At 45.6% G+C, this 17,383-nt stretch overlaps 1 protein-coding gene across 1 annotated transcript in view; it reads right to left on the bottom strand.

Annotated features, from left to right (window-relative positions):
* Window positions 1-17,383, bottom strand: part of LOC104516595 (synapsin-3-like) — a 26,755-nt gene that overhangs the window by 3,856 nt on the left and 5,516 nt on the right. The window contains exon 2 of the mRNA XM_010160976.1: window positions 9,191-9,248. Within this exon, the coding sequence (XP_010159278.1) occupies window positions 9,191-9,248 (58 nt within the window). The remainder of the gene's footprint in view (window positions 1-9,190; window positions 9,249-17,383) is intronic.

The following is a 17,383-nucleotide window of genomic DNA, read 5'->3' on the forward strand; positions in this document are numbered from 1 at the left end:
CTCGCCGACAAAACCAACCCTATTCCTGTAAGAATTTTTTGTAGGTGATGTTTTTCAGCAGTGATCAATGTTACTGCTCTCACGGGCATCCTCTCTGACAGGTCTGCAACTTTCTCGAGTTGTAATGGTGCAGACTCACCATGATCCTTCAGCAGAGACCTGACCGTTGTTGAGTAAGAGGTAAGGCCACTTGCCCTAGTATAATACTGCTGTCCCTACGTTCCCATGAAATGTGCAGCAACGTGACTGTTTTTAACCTCTCATTATGGCTGAGATCTGCTGTAATCCTTGCATTATTGCTTTGTCCAGGCTACTGACTTGCCTTCAGTTCCCTGTCTTGTGCATCTGACATTAATGATTGGTATGTAAGGGGGACATTTGTCAATATCCATAAAAACCTGGTGGGAGACAGTAAAGCAGACTGAGCCATACTCTTCTCAGTGGTGCCCAAGGAAAGGACAAGGGGCAATGGGCACAAAATGAAATACACTAAATTCCATGTAAACATAAGAAAACACCATTTTTATTCTAATGATGGTCAAACACTGGAACAGGTTGTCCAGAGAGGCTGTGGAGTCTCCATTCCTGGAGATACTAAAACCTTTATTAGACATGGTCTTGGGCAGCCTACTCTAGGTGAACTTGCTCGGAGCAGGATATTAGGCTACAAGATATCCAGATGTACCTTCCAGCCTCAGCTGTCCTGGGACAATCTCGGCCTCTGGCAGATGTCCTTATTAAACTTCTCCCTGCGTGTCAAGGGGGAACCCCAGGAAAGCATCCCAGTTTGCTCCTTGCGCAGATGCTGAGGGTCAGTTCATCTTCGTTGCGGCACAGGAAGGCAGGATTAAGGATGCAAGACAGATTTTTGGTTTGGGTTTTGGGAGCATGGCGGCTGAATTTTTTTTAAGCAAGCAGACTTAGTGTGTCCATGCAGTGACAAGAACATTGGGGTTTTTTGAGCTACTGAACTTTCTAAATTGTCATCTGTACATAACCTTACTAAAAGCTGCTCAGATTAGTTATTGCTTTAAAGGGAGACACACAATTATTAGACTTTTGTGTGACTATTTCCATACATACCCCCATTTGCATCTACACCACCCATACACATAAATAGCAGAGGGGGTTTTAGCACTGCCAGGGAACCTTTGCACCTTCCTCAGTGCAACACACCGGGTGCTATAACACATACACTGGCATTTTGGCAGGTTACTCCTCTGCATAAATCACAGCGCCGAGCTACCACTACAGTATGCAGCTTTCCATAAGGCAATGCGGAGCACTCACATCCAGGATCCTAAGCATCAGTTCAGTAGTTACTCTGAGCAGCTCCTCTCACCCACATGGGCATGGGGAAAGGTAGGTTGACTTGTGGCACTGGAGCCACGGGTGGCTTGCAGGGCACTGGGTCCCCTGCATGGCTGGAGCTCCCCAGTCTCCCTGTCTCCTTTGGCTCTTCCATACTCACTGACTGTACTCTGATCAAGGATCTCCACTCTCCCAGTCTTGCTCCTGAAACTCCTCACCAATTATCACCACACATGTGTTTTATTTCCCCTGCCCTGTGACACAAAAAGTGGGCAGAAAAACAGGCTGGTTCGTGTCATGGCTTAGGCACTTGGGATGAGGAATGACTACTGCCTAACCAAATCCCATACATTCCTCCGTGGATTTTGTGCTTTAGCTTTTGGTGGATCTTCCAATATGTACAAGGAAAGACTGGCAGAAACCAGACCACATTCCTGCAACTGCACATTTCACTACAACCATTACAAGCATTTCAGATGGTATGGGATGTGAACAGGGGGAGGGCTGGGGCTGTGAGCACTTGGTGTGCACATGCATGCAGAATTAGAGATTACACACCCTGATTCCCCACGGCTCTTTCCTGAGACATTTTCCCTTGGGGAAGCACCCCGCTCCCCATCTTCCCCCAGTGCTGGGATAGCTCTCTGGGAGAAAAGGATGGAGAGGTCCAGCTGGGAGGGGGTTGCTGCTGTGTGGCTCCAAGGGGAGCTTCCCCAGCTGCTCTTCACAAGTCCTGAAGCTAGGATGCATGCTCCTAGCCTGGAGACATTGCTGGTGCTGAAGGCCTTGACCTGTGTGAGTGCATTTCGATGCATTGGATTTGATGGAATTTGGAATTGTCTCTTAAATTTTCTTTTCAGAAGTTGTGTGACTGCCAGAAAATTGGAGCTCTAGCAAAAGTGCATTTCTAAACCTTTTGATCCTAAGAAATAGCTCAAAACCATGAACTCTGCAAGCCTCCAAAAGCCAGTGGAAAACAAACAAAAAATAAATTGAAGATACTATTTATTTAAGAAATTCATGATTTTTGAGTCATTCTTGCTGTTTCTGCAGTTCCCTTTATTCATGGTTTCTGAATGCTCGTATGTAGCAAAGCACGAGAACTGCTGCCGCTGTTCTTGAACTGCTTTCTGGCTTTCAGCTGGAAAAAAAAACCCCAAAACCTGAATAAAAATTATACAGTTGTTTGATGAGAGGCTAATTTTCCTTTCATCATACATGGGCCTATCAGACTCTGCCTTTTGAGATGACCACTTTATGCTGCACATGAAAATATCTCTTTAGGACGGGAAGTACAATGGAACTGGAATTCATGATTTGTATTACAATTATCTTCTGTGAGGGCCAAGTACAACTTTTTTTTTCCTGACAATGCTGCCAATGGAGTCATAATCTATACCACAAGACTTTTCCAGAAGCATGTACATAAGAGTTCACTGAATAATCATTCCCTGAAAATAAACCAGGCAGCGGGAACAAGTGAATGAGCTGTGCAAGAAGAATGCATGTCAGACAGACAGACGGACCCACCTCGTCACAGCAGGAAACAGTGGGAAGGAGACGGGTGGACAAACAACAGGAATAAAAATTTAGATGAACCTTATGGCCTCATCAGTCCTCCATCACCCTTTTTACCCCCCCGCCCATCAATTAGCCAGTGCCAGGAAGGATGCCTCTAAATATATTGGAATGCCTTTAGGAAATACCTGAAGGAAAGGTACCCCGAAGGTGGCAGACACTCTCTAAGAAGTGCTGCTTGCTCTTGACTGCTAGGTCTGTGCTCTCCTCTCTCCTCCTGAGCTCTCGTTAACCATGTTGGAAAAGTCCACCCGAGCCACAGGGTTTAACCGCTTGCTACTGCAGGCACCATGTCACAAAACCTTTCCTTAAAACTGTGTATTAAGGAGCAGGAGCAGCCATGTCTCCTTTAGTCTCTGTTTTGGCAGGATAAACAAACTCAACTCTTTTAGTTCCCTCTGATGTCAGGTCTCCACGGTCATCCCAGTGGTCCTCCTGCTTTGTGACAAGAGTCTCATTCATCCGGCCATCACCCATCGTGTCACAGTCTGCCTGATGGATCTGTGGTTGTCCAGGTCTCAGCTCCAGATCTTCTGCCACCTTCTGGTTGTGCTGGTGATGCAGAGCCATGCGGCATCCCCCCCTCTGCATAGGGCATGCCTAACACCCAAGGAGACCCCCACCTGGGGTATATGATCCATATGGGAAACCCCAGAGTCATGTGACATCCTTAGAGCATGCAAGGCTTGATCTTCTCTGGGACAGGGCAGAGAAGGTGGGGAAGGAGATGTTGAATTACTACCAGTTGCCTCCAGTGATGGAAAATGTTTTGCAGAGCATAGGGTCTACAGTACAATTCCTCTCCTTCCTGAATATACTTTATTTCCTAATGCCTCCTATGTTCTGGGCAGTGAGGGGGGACTGAAAAGGTAAAAGCGAAATTAATTTCAGGAGAGACTAAAAGCAGTGTTGTCAACTCCTATGGCACTTTAAAGTTCTACTTTAAGTTTAGCTTAGCCTTAGAGGCATTTTATATAATCAAACTTATACTTTTAATTTCTAAAATAATTTCTCTAGCTTTTGCTTTTCTAGAGATAGGAACTGGAGATGTATATACTGTAGTTCTCAAAGCTAGAAATCACAAGGCAAGTAAAAGCAACAACATGGATCAAAATCTAAAAGGAAGAACCTTATTTTTAGCATAAACCAGAGACAGTATTTTTAGACCCAGCTGCTCCTTGAAGCTTAGGGGTTAACCCACACTGAGTAAAACTTAAACCATCAGGTGTCCACGGTGTCCCGGACAACCCCCTCTCCTACTCGCTGGCACCAGGCAGTGCCCACAGTGTCTCTTGCTAGTGGTAATGGGCTGAGCTGCAGAACAAAGGCTTGGGGGTGGTATTGAGGTCATGTAATTCACTTTTGCATTAAAGAACTAGAAAACCTTCTGCAAGAGTCCAGAAAACCTAATTTTCATACAAGCACAAAAGCAGCTCCCTGAGCAGCAGGATGGTATTTAACAGTCTCTTCCCTGCTGATTATCCAGGGTCTAATACAAACTGAATTCACCTCTTGTAGAAACTGAGTATCTTGAAACTTCTGCCTGTTTCTCCAATTCAGCTGAAATCAGCTAGTATCTTCCACAGCTTTGGGTGTGGGGGACAGACGGGGCGAGACAGCATGATCACATATGTCTTGCATTCCTCGGACAACAGCCAAGGGGGAGAGGCAGTTCTGAGAGCTGGTAGGGGGGTGTATAACCAGATTAGATACTGACTTCCCACTGCTGAGAGAGAGAGAGTGCTGCTTTCAGCACTCCTGCTCCGTGATACATAAGTGACGTCATGACTTAAAAAATAAAATCACTTACTATCCTGCACTACTTCCCCCAAAGATTGCTGAAATGGCTTGCTAAGAAAGAATTAAGATGTAAGAGAGATGGAGATGAAAGAAAAAGAGAAAAAGGAACAATGCAAACCCTTCCTTTGGTTTCAACCAACTACAGAGCATCCTGGAAGAATAGCAAAAAATAGCACTGTCAGAAAAAAATAGGGCAGTTGCTTTTTCCCAATGTGGTTTTTCAAGAGTATTTAACATTTGGATATTTGCTTCCACTGCTCTCTGCCATTCAAATCTTTTTGTTATTTAGCTTTTCAAATCAAAAAAGTTTTTTCCTATAAAATATAAAAAATTTTCCTACTGCAAACTGTATTTCTTGTTGAGGCAATAATGTGTGGTTATTTGAAGCAAGATCAAATGGAAAACTGAAAAAATAAATGAACTAGCTGAGCAGACACAGTGACTCAAGAGGTGCATGAAAGTCAAACCTTGATCTGATGTAGAGTTCATTCAGAACTGAACAGCCAGGGTAGGGCTTGTGCACCATGGCACAGTCTGTGTGCTCTTCATGGGATGGTTACAGTAGTGAAGACTGCTGAGTCAGGATCTCAAAGAGCAACACGCTGGGTACAAAACCTGGCTGGATGGCTGGTCCCAAATTGTGGTGGTGAACAGAGTTAAATCCAGTTGGCGACCAATCACAAGCGGTGTTCCCCAGGGCTCAGTACTGGGGCCAGTTCTGTAAGTATCTTTATCACTGACCTGGACAAGAGGATCAGGTGCACCCTTAGTGTGTTTGCAGATGACTCCAAGTTGGGTGGGAGTGTTGATCTGCCCAAGGTCAGGAAGGCTTCAGAGAGGTGGGTGTGTCTCTCCTCCCAAGTGACAAGTGATAGGACAAGAGGAAATAACCTCAAGTTGGACCAGGGGAGGTTTAGATCAGTTATTAGGAAAAATTTCTTCACCAAAAGGGCTGCCAAGCATTGGAACCGGCTGCCCAGGGAAGTGGTTGAATCACCATCCCTGAAGGCAGTTAAAAGACATGTAGATGTGATGCTTAGGGACATGGTTTAGTGGTGGACTTGGCAGTGTTAGGTTAATGGTTGGACTAGATGATCTTAAAAGTCTTTTCCAACCTAAACTATTTTATGATTCTATGACTAGGCTGGTAAACTCAGTTCTTTCCTGTTTTGTTGGGGTTTGTTTGGTTTTCCCCTGTAATAAAATTGTGGAAGAACAGTAATTTTTCAGGTCAAGAGGGTCTTCATTCAGCCTCAGAGGACCTCTTCCACAACAATTTTAGCTCCTGGATTGTGCTTGAGGAAGAGGATGAAGCAAGGAAGGATCCAGATAATCAGGGAAGTAGCAATGAATGAAGAACAAATATCAAGAAATACTGAGCAAGGATGGATACGCAAAAAAAAAGAAGGGAACAAAAAGCCAGAGTTTGAAGAAAGAAGTGCCCCTCTCTTGACCTCAACAATATGCAGAGGGGCTTGAGGTCAGGTTCGAGGACTGCCCTTGACAATGCAGCTTCTGTGTTTCCCTTGATAGACAGTGGATCCAGCTGGGCAAAGTGAACACCCCTTCTGCTTTTGAGGTCTGGGGAGTCAAGAGCAGTTCCCTGCCCGCTATGTGGAGGCTCAGTTGCCTGATCTGAGGGGCAGAGAGGGGGCAAGGGGAAGTAGCTGGGTCCCTTGTTCATTGTTTCTCAACTGTCCTACCCACTGCGTGCTTCCTTCCCTTGGGCAATGTTGCGGTCACTATGCTCAGTATTTAAAGAAGGCCACAAGGGGCCTGACGATGGTCCACTCCAGCAGAGTCACACCAGCCTTTCAGTCTTTGCTTGGAGCAACTTGGTGCCTCTTCTCACCCACAAGCATTCAGCCTGTGTGAAGGGTTTCAGGAGACAGACTGGGAGAGTCCCCATTGTGGTTTAGGCCCAGCCAGCCCAGGCGGCCGCTCGCTCACTCTTCCCCACAGTGGGGAGGGGATGAGAAAATATAAGGAAAGGATCATGGGTGGAGACAAGAACAGGCGGGATCACTCACCAGTTATGGTCATTGGCAAAACAGATTCGACTTGTGGAAGATCAATTTAAAGATTTATTAAAGATTAAAGATTATTTAAAGATTATTAAATTTTAAAGATCAATTTAAAAAAGATCAATTTAATTAGTTACTGATCAAATCAGAGTGGGGCAATGAGAGACAAACCAAACCAGATCTTAAAACCGACTTTCTCTCACTCCTCTCTTCTTCCTGGGCTCAGTGCTCCCCATTTCTCTACATCCTCCCCACCAGCAGTGCAGGGGGACAGGGCATGGGGTTTGTGGTCAGTCCATCACACGTTGTCTCTGCCAATCCTTCCTCCTCTGGGGAGGATCCTCACACTCTGTCCCTGTTCTAGCCTGGGGCCCCTCCTACAGGAGACCATCCCCCATGAACTTCTCCAGTGTGAGTCCTTCCCACAGGCTGCAGTTCTTCACTAACTTCACCCCACGGGGGGGCATCCTTCCGCAGCCTGCTCCAGCGTGGGCTTCCCACAGTGTCACGGCTTCCTTTGGGAACAGCCACCTGCTCTGGTGTGGGCCTCCCTGGGCTGCAGGGGGGGGTTTCTGCTCCCCCATGACCCTCCATGGCTGCAGGGCACAGCCGCCCCTCTCACCAGGGGCTACAGGGGAACCTCTTCTCCAGCTACCTCCTCCTGCCTTTCCACACTGACCTTTATTTGTTCAGTTGTCTCTCTCATATCACACTTCCCTTCCGCTCCTCTCTCCACACTGTGTTTCCACTTCTTCCCCTGCTTCTCATTTTGTTTCCCCCACTTAAATATGTAAATCACAGAGGCATTCACTGGTTTGGCTGTGGCCAGAGGTGGGGTTGATTTAGAGCCACAGGAGGCACCCCTGTGGCTCTTCCCCAGCTACCAAAACCCCACCACACAAACCCAGCACAGTCCCTCTGCAGACCCCTTGGGGAAATGCAATAAGCTACCTAGCAATGATGACTAACGTCATTACTGGGTCTAACCCATCAGGGATCAAGAGTCCACCTCTGCCCTTCTCCACTCACCAACCGTTTGAAGATAGCTCCTTTATAAGGACCTCAGCTGAGGAGAGGGACTAGGAGGAGAAAGACAGAGACTGAAGGTTTAGGGAAGAATTAACAGGTCATTTTGAAGAGTACCAGGTCTAGCTTTGAAGTTGGGAAAATCTGAATTAGTATTTGATTCCATTCTTCTGTGTGAGAAGCGTGATTATTCTTACTTTCCTGTTCTATTTTTAGAACATTTACTGAGGCAGCAGCAAAAGAGACTTTGATAAGGAAGTGCAAGTGAGAATTGTTTTTGCTAATACCACCCAGTACTGACAAGTGTGATACCGATAAAAAGAGGAAAACGAAGTGTTCATAGTATCCCAATTGCAAATAAAATGACTTATTAACTTTTCTGTCCCACCCAGATCATGATCAGAGCATGTGTGTTTATGCAAGAGTCCCAGGCAACTGGACAGCACCCCTTTGAAAAGAGAAGGAACAACTTTTGAAGGGAAATGGGTCCTAAGAAAATCTCTAAAACCACTGCATTAATACTTCTATACACACACATGTGCATGTACACACATGCACACACACTGCAGAATCAACAGCTTTATAAAGACAGAAAATGTCAGATCATTTGAAGAACATTTACCAGCTTGCTTTATCCATCCAAGCAGTTTTATAGCCCTAATGAGCATAAAACAAGAATATTCAGTATCACCAGCTCATCTCTACGTCTCTCTCTTCTTATGTCTGCTTTCAAGTTAGGCACCTGCAGATGATTATTAATAACTATTTCTACTTTGGCAACAGCATCCAAATTGCCAGTCAATACTGCTACTTCATTTTGACAGACACTGCACCAACACAGAGAGGAGGGGACAGACCCCAACATGGAGAGTTTTCAACAGAAATGAATGGCCAGTGCCAAGGCTAACAGGGAAACAGAGAATTTGTCCGATGCCCTGCAGAGCACATCAGAAAACAGACCGTGAACTTCCTGACTCTTCATATGGACTTCCAACAGATAAAAAGATTTTGCCATATGTAGTTCTTTTTCATACTTAAAGCAAAGGTTTTAGGCTTAAATCAGGGTAAGTCAGAAGACTTGTGGTGTAGCTTGCACGTGAAACATTACATCACCAATATGTAGTATGGCATGCTGGCTTTGCACCTTTTCAGGCATACATAGAGAGCTGTGAGGCAGACTTCCAATGGAAGAAATTATAATCCCATCACTGGAACAGAAAATTTCATTTAAAAGTGAAATAGCGACTGATTCTGCAAAGATAGGGAGGATGAAGGGACGGCCCAAGAAAACATTTTCATTTATAGTTTCCATAACTCTATAAAATAGACATGTTTTAAAACTCCTCATTAGTTCCTTTCTTCAAGAGAAAAAATATCCATGGATTATCTGTCATTAATACCTCATCCACATCTACACACGTTTCTTAGAGCCAAATTCAGTTGTCACTGACCTGTTCCACGCGGATATCAAACTCTCCATTCACCTTCTTCCCCTGGAAATATTTGGTCCTGCAGAAGAAACAAGAGAGACAAACTTGGTAAAAGAAGATTTTTGATTTTCATTACATACTGTTTTGCTTCTACATTTCTCTTTTTGCCGAAGAATTTCTATCCGGGTCACAGCATGTCTTCCAAATTCCTATCTTCTTTCAGCTTTCTGTTCTCCAGAAGAAACCTGCCAAGCCAGATGAAAACCACATTGGAAATTTCCTTCAAGACTTGTGACTTTTTCATTTTATTTTCAAACTGGAAACCAAATGCTCTCCTGATCTTTTCCAGAGCAACAACTCTAATCAACGATTCCTTGCTATATCTCATTTAAAACTCAATTCTAAAAAGGAGGAGAGCAACATATGGCATGGCATTGGAAACTTCTGATGTTGAGCAAGGATCTTTATCATCACAGCTGATGCGATGTAATTGTACTTGTGAAGCCTGTTCTCTTGCTCTCTCATTACAGAGCTGCTTTTTGATTCTGTTTGTCTTTCTGCTACTGATTTAGAGAAACAATAACTGCATCTACGTTGCCACTAATGAAGCATCTCTTCTGAACTGAGCAGCTGTGTTCAACTGGAGTTGAACAGTGGCATGAGAAGGACCTATGCCTTCCAACACCTCTGCTCCTGCTGCCTATTCTGTGCAGACAACAAAGCACTTCTGAAGGATCGGTTGTTCATGAGAGGGGAAGGCAGACAGTAGTTTTGGAGAAGAAAACATAGGAAAAGGGCAGGAAGTTCAAGCTTTTTTATTAATATTTGAGTATAATGTCCCTTACATTGATTAATCAGCAGGGAAATTGCCAGTATAATTTCCCCTGTGAATCTTTCTCCCTAATTTTCTCCTTGCAAACAAGCTTGAAAGAAGAAAACATGAATTCATTTTCTCAGACCTCCTTCTCTAAAACTTCAGGAAGACTATGTGAATTCCAAAATGCTCTTCTATTTGGAAAGCATTGAAAACAGTCAAGCCTTGCAAGAGTTGTTTCCAGAGACAAAGTAACTCTCTGCGTTCTGTTTCCAATTGGCAAAGACAGGACAGAATAAAGAAGTAAAGGAAAATGAGGGGAAGCCGGCTTTGCTCCCTATTTTATAGTATTAGCAAAAAAGGAAGCTGGCTCACACTTTTACTATGTGTCTATTTGTTCCAATAAAAAACAGAGAGACAGTAGGAAGGCAATTTTCCCCATGGCTGAAACACACAGTTTTCAGCTGAATGCTCCCCACCCCCAGCAACGTAAATAAAATTAGTTTGGTTTTGTTATTCTGGCTCAACACAAGGCTAAAAGTTTTCATTTTATTAGAAATTGATATTAAAAATGTCAGAAGTTTTCCACTTCACTCTAATGAGGGTATGTGAAGGCTGTATCATGGTTCCCTTCCCAGACAGCCCATCCATTTGCATGATGCTAAGACAACCTCTGCACAGATGTTAGCGAGGGACAGTGTAGCAGCCAGGTGTGACCAAGACAAAGTGGCTTAAACAACCCCTGTCCCGTATAAAAAGCAGAACTCCGGCCATTCTCCCCCCCTCTTTTGAATTTATGAGTGTTGCATGTAAAAAGGAACTCAGCAGACAAGCTGAGACGTCATGCTTCTAACAATAAACAGGAACAATAAATGCACTTAATAATTCCATCATATTTCTAGCGGCATGGCTCTAGAGGGTCTGGCAACATTTCTTGCTCCTAAACATTGGAGATATTGCTGGAGCCATCGACTTCTTAAAAACTGGAATAAGCTTTAAGTGGGCCCACAGGAACTGGTCTGAAATTTGAGGCACGCTATTCACTGGTACAAGCTTGTTTTTATTCCCAGCACACTCATAATGTAGACTCCTTACCCACATTTATGAAACACACTTCCTCCCTCTATGGCCTCTCCCCTCTGCCGACACTTTGGTGCTGCTTTGCTTCAGCTTGTAATGAAGTGTGATTAACCACAGTCTTCAGCCCAGTACAGATGGAGCAAAGAGGCTTCCACTACCTAGTCCAGAAAATTAGTCTTCACATGGTTAAGAACAATCCTTCTTCCCATCTCTACAACAGTGGCTCTGCTCATGGATAGTCACAGAGAGAGCACACCTAGCATGAGGAGTCACTGGAGTAGAGCAAGGGACCTTGACTTAGAAATCACGTGGCCTCTCCTTCGTATCCCTCTTTCCGCACAGGTTGTCTCATCCCCTGTTTCAGATAACTTTATTTTAACAGCACAATATATCACTTTCTTTCAAAGACAGCCTCTCAAGAGGGTTACCCTGTTCTGAATGTCTCTGAAGACTACAGGTGCTAAACAATTTTCAGTCAAATATTTTGGTCAGCCCATCATTTTGACACAGCCCAGGGTAAGAACAAAACAATTCTTACTGAAACATCTCTGAAATAGATGGAGTGATGTTTTCAATTCACACCTGGGGTTTTGAAGCCCCTGGGCAGTAGAGGTTATCATGTTGAAATGAAAAATTGCTTTAGCCTCACCCTGGAGCCCCTGAAATTTCAAGCAAGCTAGAATTGTTGCTGATGTTGCAGAAACATCATGATGCCTCCATTGCAAGAGGAAGAGTCTTTTGGTCAGTACTGTGTGATGTACAAAATGACTCCTGGTCCCTACAGGAGATGTGGGATGGAGGAAAGGAAGACCATGCTGCTCTAGCACAAAGAAAGAAAGATCGATGCTTCTGGAAGGTGAAACTGTGCAAGACATTTGGGGATGCTCTCTGCCTCAAAACCACCTCAGCAAGGCTCTTCCAGACCTCTACCTAGGAAGTGACATGCTGCAGGGTTATCTGGACAGCTTGTAGTGCAACAGGGGAGCAGCACCCCGAAGACCAGTCAAAAGCCTTTCTGGGGACCCTCAGAAGTGTCCCCATTCCCTTCCAACACAGCCAACTGCCAGCAGATCAGAGAAGTGGCTCATCACTGCAGGGGTGTGTGTCGGGGTGTGTGTGCTGTCTGCCTGGCATCCCCCAGCTTGGGGCAGCGTGCAAGGCACTAGCCATGCAAAGCCACCCCTTTTCGCAGGCAGCCTGCAGCACTGACCACTGCTTGGCTGGCCATCCCTTTATTTGAAAGCATGTCAGATGTCCAACCCGCCAGAACACAGCATTATAATCTGGGTAGCCAGGGTGCAGATGGGGTGGTGCGGTTGCTGTGATCTCAGTAAATTAGCATGTAAACATGTTTTGACTGAAGAAAACTGCAGGGCCATGCTCAAGAGCAGTGCCTGGGTGGGATTTACAGTGCTAGGCAATGCATTTAATTGTGGCCGCAACAGCTGGGAGGGAAGAAACACCATAATAAACAGCCAAAGGTCTGCTGTGTCTTCCAGGGAGAAAGCTTGCCTTGAACCCCTCTCTCTTTGCAATGAAGAAGCCACACACTCTGGAAAAAGACATATTTTCTGGGTGCAGGCACATCAGACAAACATAACTTGTGTTTTCTGCCTCAGCCCTGACATGATTACAGGGCCACAGGAAACCTGATGCTTCTTATGAAGTAATTTGGAAAGAATAAAAACTTATTTTCCAGAGCTGCCATGAAAAGGTCCCAGTCTGCCTCAGCAACCATGACTGGAGGAAGCATATACATGATTTTCTGTCAGATACAGAGTGTATCCCTAATAGCAGCAGGGAAAAATAAATGATAAATTAATCTCCAATTACCTACATAGGAGCTAATTCACAGAAAGTCCATGTATAACATTAGTGTCCTTAGGTGTTCGCAAAGCATCTATCTGAGCAAGGGATGGCAGCACTGATGCAAGGCTGCAAACGCAACTGTAAGATACTCGGGTACCAGATTTTATCCCTCTGGTGTCACCAACAGCTGGGACAACTTTTACTACACCTATATGATGGCTGCCCTAATTAGTGTGCTCCCCTGCACCTTTGTACTAATGCCCTTAGTCTGCAAACACAAGGATTCAGCCTTCATGGGGCACCAAGTTCCCCATCAAATCCTCAGGAGTCACCAGCTCCATGGGAGGTAGGGCTGGGCCAGTGGGCTACAGGTATGAGAGCTGAAGGGACCAGCCTGCACCCCTCTGCTACTCCTGCATCATGGGGAAACACGGCACAGGAGAAGCAACTCCTACGTGTGGAGTAGGGGCTTCCAGGATCAACAGCAAAGAGCCAAAACTCACAAGCTACTTCTGTTAGGAGAGCACAGATCATCTTGCAATTTCTCTCTGTACAATAAATAAATGATTATGCCTGCCTTGTACTCTCTCTGCTTTAAAACAAAAGTAGGTGCAGTAAGAGCTCAACCCATCATCCAACACATGCTCAGCACAGGAATCCAAGGGAAGCTATTTATGTAGAGCTTGTACTGTCTCTCCTGGAGTTATTTCTTCTCTCATCCTTCTGCTTTTTTTCTCTTGGTGCAAAGAAACATATCCAACCTGCCTCAGAGGACTGCTTCAGTGTTTTTGCCTGGATCTGTGAGAAACAGAGACACGAGGGATGCAGCAGGGGACTGTACAACTTCTGCTGGGCTGGAAAACGCTCTGCATAGGTGAGGAACAGGAAAAGATGTCCAGGTATCTCTAGCATCAGCTAGAGAAAGTGCCCAAGGGGCGCTTCCCCACGTACAGTGCCACTAGACAGCAGCCCATGTAAGAATAGGTGCAGAACACCAGACTCTGCATTGGGAAGGGAGTAGGCAGGAGGGACAAGAGATTTGAAGGCCACGGTGGCCTGGAGGAGTGCAGTGTTTCAAAGCTTAAAGCTGTCCCTGCAGGTCTGTTAGCTGGATGAAGCAGAGGTTAATGACACATTATGCAACTTCGAACACAGGCTGGTATTTCCTATTAAAGTCATGGGACTTCTTCAGGGTATCCTGTAAAAATGGCTCCTGTATGAAACAATTTTCTAGGATAGGAAAACATCAAAGAAATATAGCTCAGATCTTCCTGTGAGAGGCCTCAGTGGAGCTGACATAGCAAGCATCATTGCAATTGCTGGTAGTGTGTCTTGGAGTAACTGGGAAGCCATCCTTCAGATAAAAAAAATAAGCCTAAGCGCAAATCCCGTGATGTGAACGAACCCAGGCACTTTTTGGGGCACCACTGTTCAACAGACAGCTGCAGCTACAAACTCAGGAGCAGGCTTGTACCTTCACCCCAGAAATGGCCTTGGTATCACTGAGAAAGTGCTAAAGAGGGGCATGGGGATATTATAATTGCAAATTCCTCCAAATCCTTTGCCTGAGCTTGTGCCTCTGGAGCAAGACACAACACGCAAAGAAAGCCAAGCCACACTTTGGATTGGAGATCGCTTATCATTTGGAGTGGGAAGCAGCATTTCCCACCCTGTGGAGGGGCCAGAGCAAAACATGCTGAAGAGACCCTTGGGGAGAGGTGGGCAAGGGAGTGGGAGGAAGAAAGAGGGAGAGAAATGGTGAAGAGACATGGGTAAATAAACCAAAAGGGAACCATGGGTAAATTATGGAATTATCTGTATTATTTCCCTGGAATCACATTACACATATTTCTCTCAAGCCCCTTAGGAAAATAAGGCATGTAACTTCCTTCTGGATTAGCCTGGAAAAGGCGAGGCTGGAGCCCACTGGACTGGGTGTGGAGGCACCTCGGGGAGGGGGTTAGCCACTGTATGAAATCCCTGTGTCAAAGGGTCTGGGGGCCCAAGTGATGCACAAGGCACTCACTGTATGTCCGCATTGTCTCCTTCATAAAAGGGGCTGGGACTGGGAAAAAGGAGACAGTTTCCAGGATACTGGCCAGCAGCCGCTGGAATGCCCCGCCCCAGCCCCTACATGCTGTAAAGGCAGTGGGGAGGGGAGGGGGGAGGAGAGATGCATTTCTGCCCTTTTTTCTTCAGGGGTGAAAAGAAGGAAGGTTTTCCTTTCAGGAGCCAGACCTCAACCCCTTCACCACTTCTCCCCAGTGTAGCAATTCCCAGCTGCAAATAGCAGGGAATTTTGAGATGGTCAAGTCCTGGCTGTCTAGGGCCTACATGCTGTAAAGGCAGTGGGGAGGGGAGGGGGGAGGAGAGATGCATTTCTGCCCTTTTTTCTTCAGGGGTGAAAAGAAGGAAGGTTTTCCTTTCAGGAGCCAGACCTCAACCCCTTCACCACTTCTCCCCAGTGTAGCAATTCCCAGCTGCAAATAGCAGGGAATTTTGAGATGGTCAAGTCCTGGCTGTCTAGGGCAAAGAAAACAGAAAAATCGTTCCACAAATGATGATGTCTATAACCTACTGGAGCTTTTGTCCACATCTACTTTGTCCCAGTTCAGCTGTGGGATGGACTGGTTGGTCCAGGGGTGGGGGCGTCAGGAGGCTAAAGATTGCAGATAAGCATGATGAATGGGTACTTCGACACCTCAAAAGACAAGGTCTGACCTACAGGTTGAATGCATCAGAGGCAGGTGCAGAAAGAAGGAAAGGGGACCTGAACTGTGCAGACAGGGAGGGAGGGACAAAGAGGTAAAACTAAGTTTTGGGTTGGGTCAAAAGGTAGTCCTGAACACACTGACACTTTGCCAAGAGCTCCACAAAAGTTTCAGCTCCATTGCCAGGGTGCAGTATTGCTGCACTCAGCCCCATGTCCCCCTGGGGTGAGATCATCTTGCACTTGGTGGTGTCACCACCTGCCTTGCTGGAGCCACGGAATCCAGAGCTGCACCACAGGTAGGTCCTTGGCGTCTGAGGTCGGGCCGTGGGAACAGACCGCCTTTGTTGCCTTCTGGGAAGAACCACAAGACCCAGCCCACTCTGGTTACCATAAAACAACTCGCGAGGCATTATTAGTTATGGGATCACACCAAAGAAAGAAGCGCCTCTCCTGAAGAGGTTTGTCTCGGGCTGTGATGATAGTATGTTGTTTTTTGGGGTTTTTTTTTGAAAAAGGAAGCCCTAGTGGTAAGGTCCTTGATGAGGTCCAAGGTCTCACCCTACAGGGCTGCAAGGAGTTTCTTTGCTTGAATGCACACAGAAAGGGAAGCTTTAGGGCAGGAAGGGAGAAGGGTTTTTTAAAATGTTCTTTTGTAAGTCCTCCCTTTCTCTCAGGGAACCGAAGGCCTGTTTTTGGGGGAGACCTGGGTTGGCAAGCCACCAGCACTTTAACGACTGCAGACACCACCATTCAGGCTGCTCTTTCTATTCAAGGAACTACAGACTCTCACACAATACTGGCCCCCCAGCATCTTCCTGGACCTCCTCCTGCTCATGAAAAAGGGGTAATCAAAGCTATCCCTCCCCAACCCTGGAGAAGAAGCACTAGTTAGTGCAGTGCTATTGCTTTTGGGCACAGCTTTTTGTGCTTCTCCAAGCTGTCAGGATAGGAAGGACACTTTGCTGTAGGTCTGACCCGCCCCAAGGCTACATCGCAGTCACATTCCTCCTGGCCACAAAGAGCTGGGGAGGGGGGTGGGGGGCAGTGGAGTTGGGGGGCTGCTTTAAGTACAACATGAGGCAGCAATTTTATTTTGCATATTATCAAAGTAGTACATTGCTGGAACATTCATTTCTACATTGCTAAATGTAGATAGTATGGCCTGGAGCTGTTTGCAAGGGATATAATTTTGTTGAGGATTGTGCAATATTTTATTCCAGACCAGTTCTGCCCTCCCTGGACCTGAGGAGCAGGGGAACCAGGCTCATTCCAACCAACACTGGGGCAGGGCTGCTGGCTTTCAAGCAGAAGAAATCTGGCTCACAAACCTTGAGAAATTCATCTGAGGGATATTTTTTTTCTTTTTAATATTTACAGGACGAGGCAGGACATTCTGAGGTTAAATTCTATGCATTTATGGGAACTCTGGTAAAGCAATTAAGGTCCCAGATTTAACTTGCATTAGCATATTTATAACCTGGTGGGGAATGTTTTCCATATTCCCTGTGTCTATTTTTGTAATGATACTAATCCTTTACATTTCTGTATCACCTTTCATTCAGGAGGACTAGATCCCAAGTCGCTTTACGTATGCAGGACAAAAATACAGGCAGACATGATGGTGATATACCTAAAACAGATTGGAATTCAATGTGATAAATACAATTTATTGAATATCTTTGACAGCCTTACCTCCTTTTCTCCCCTCTGCCTGTATGCTAGGGCATATAGAAACCCTTCATGTTGCTTCCAAGTGTGCACACTCTCTCACACACACACATTTAATACAATCGTGCCT

The sequence above is a fragment of the Eurypyga helias genome, unplaced genomic scaffold (assembly GCF_000690775.1).
Source record: "Eurypyga helias isolate BGI_N326 unplaced genomic scaffold, ASM69077v1 scaffold1391, whole genome shotgun sequence".
In the NCBI taxonomy this organism is placed as follows: Eukaryota; Metazoa; Chordata; class Aves; order Eurypygiformes; family Eurypygidae; genus Eurypyga; species Eurypyga helias.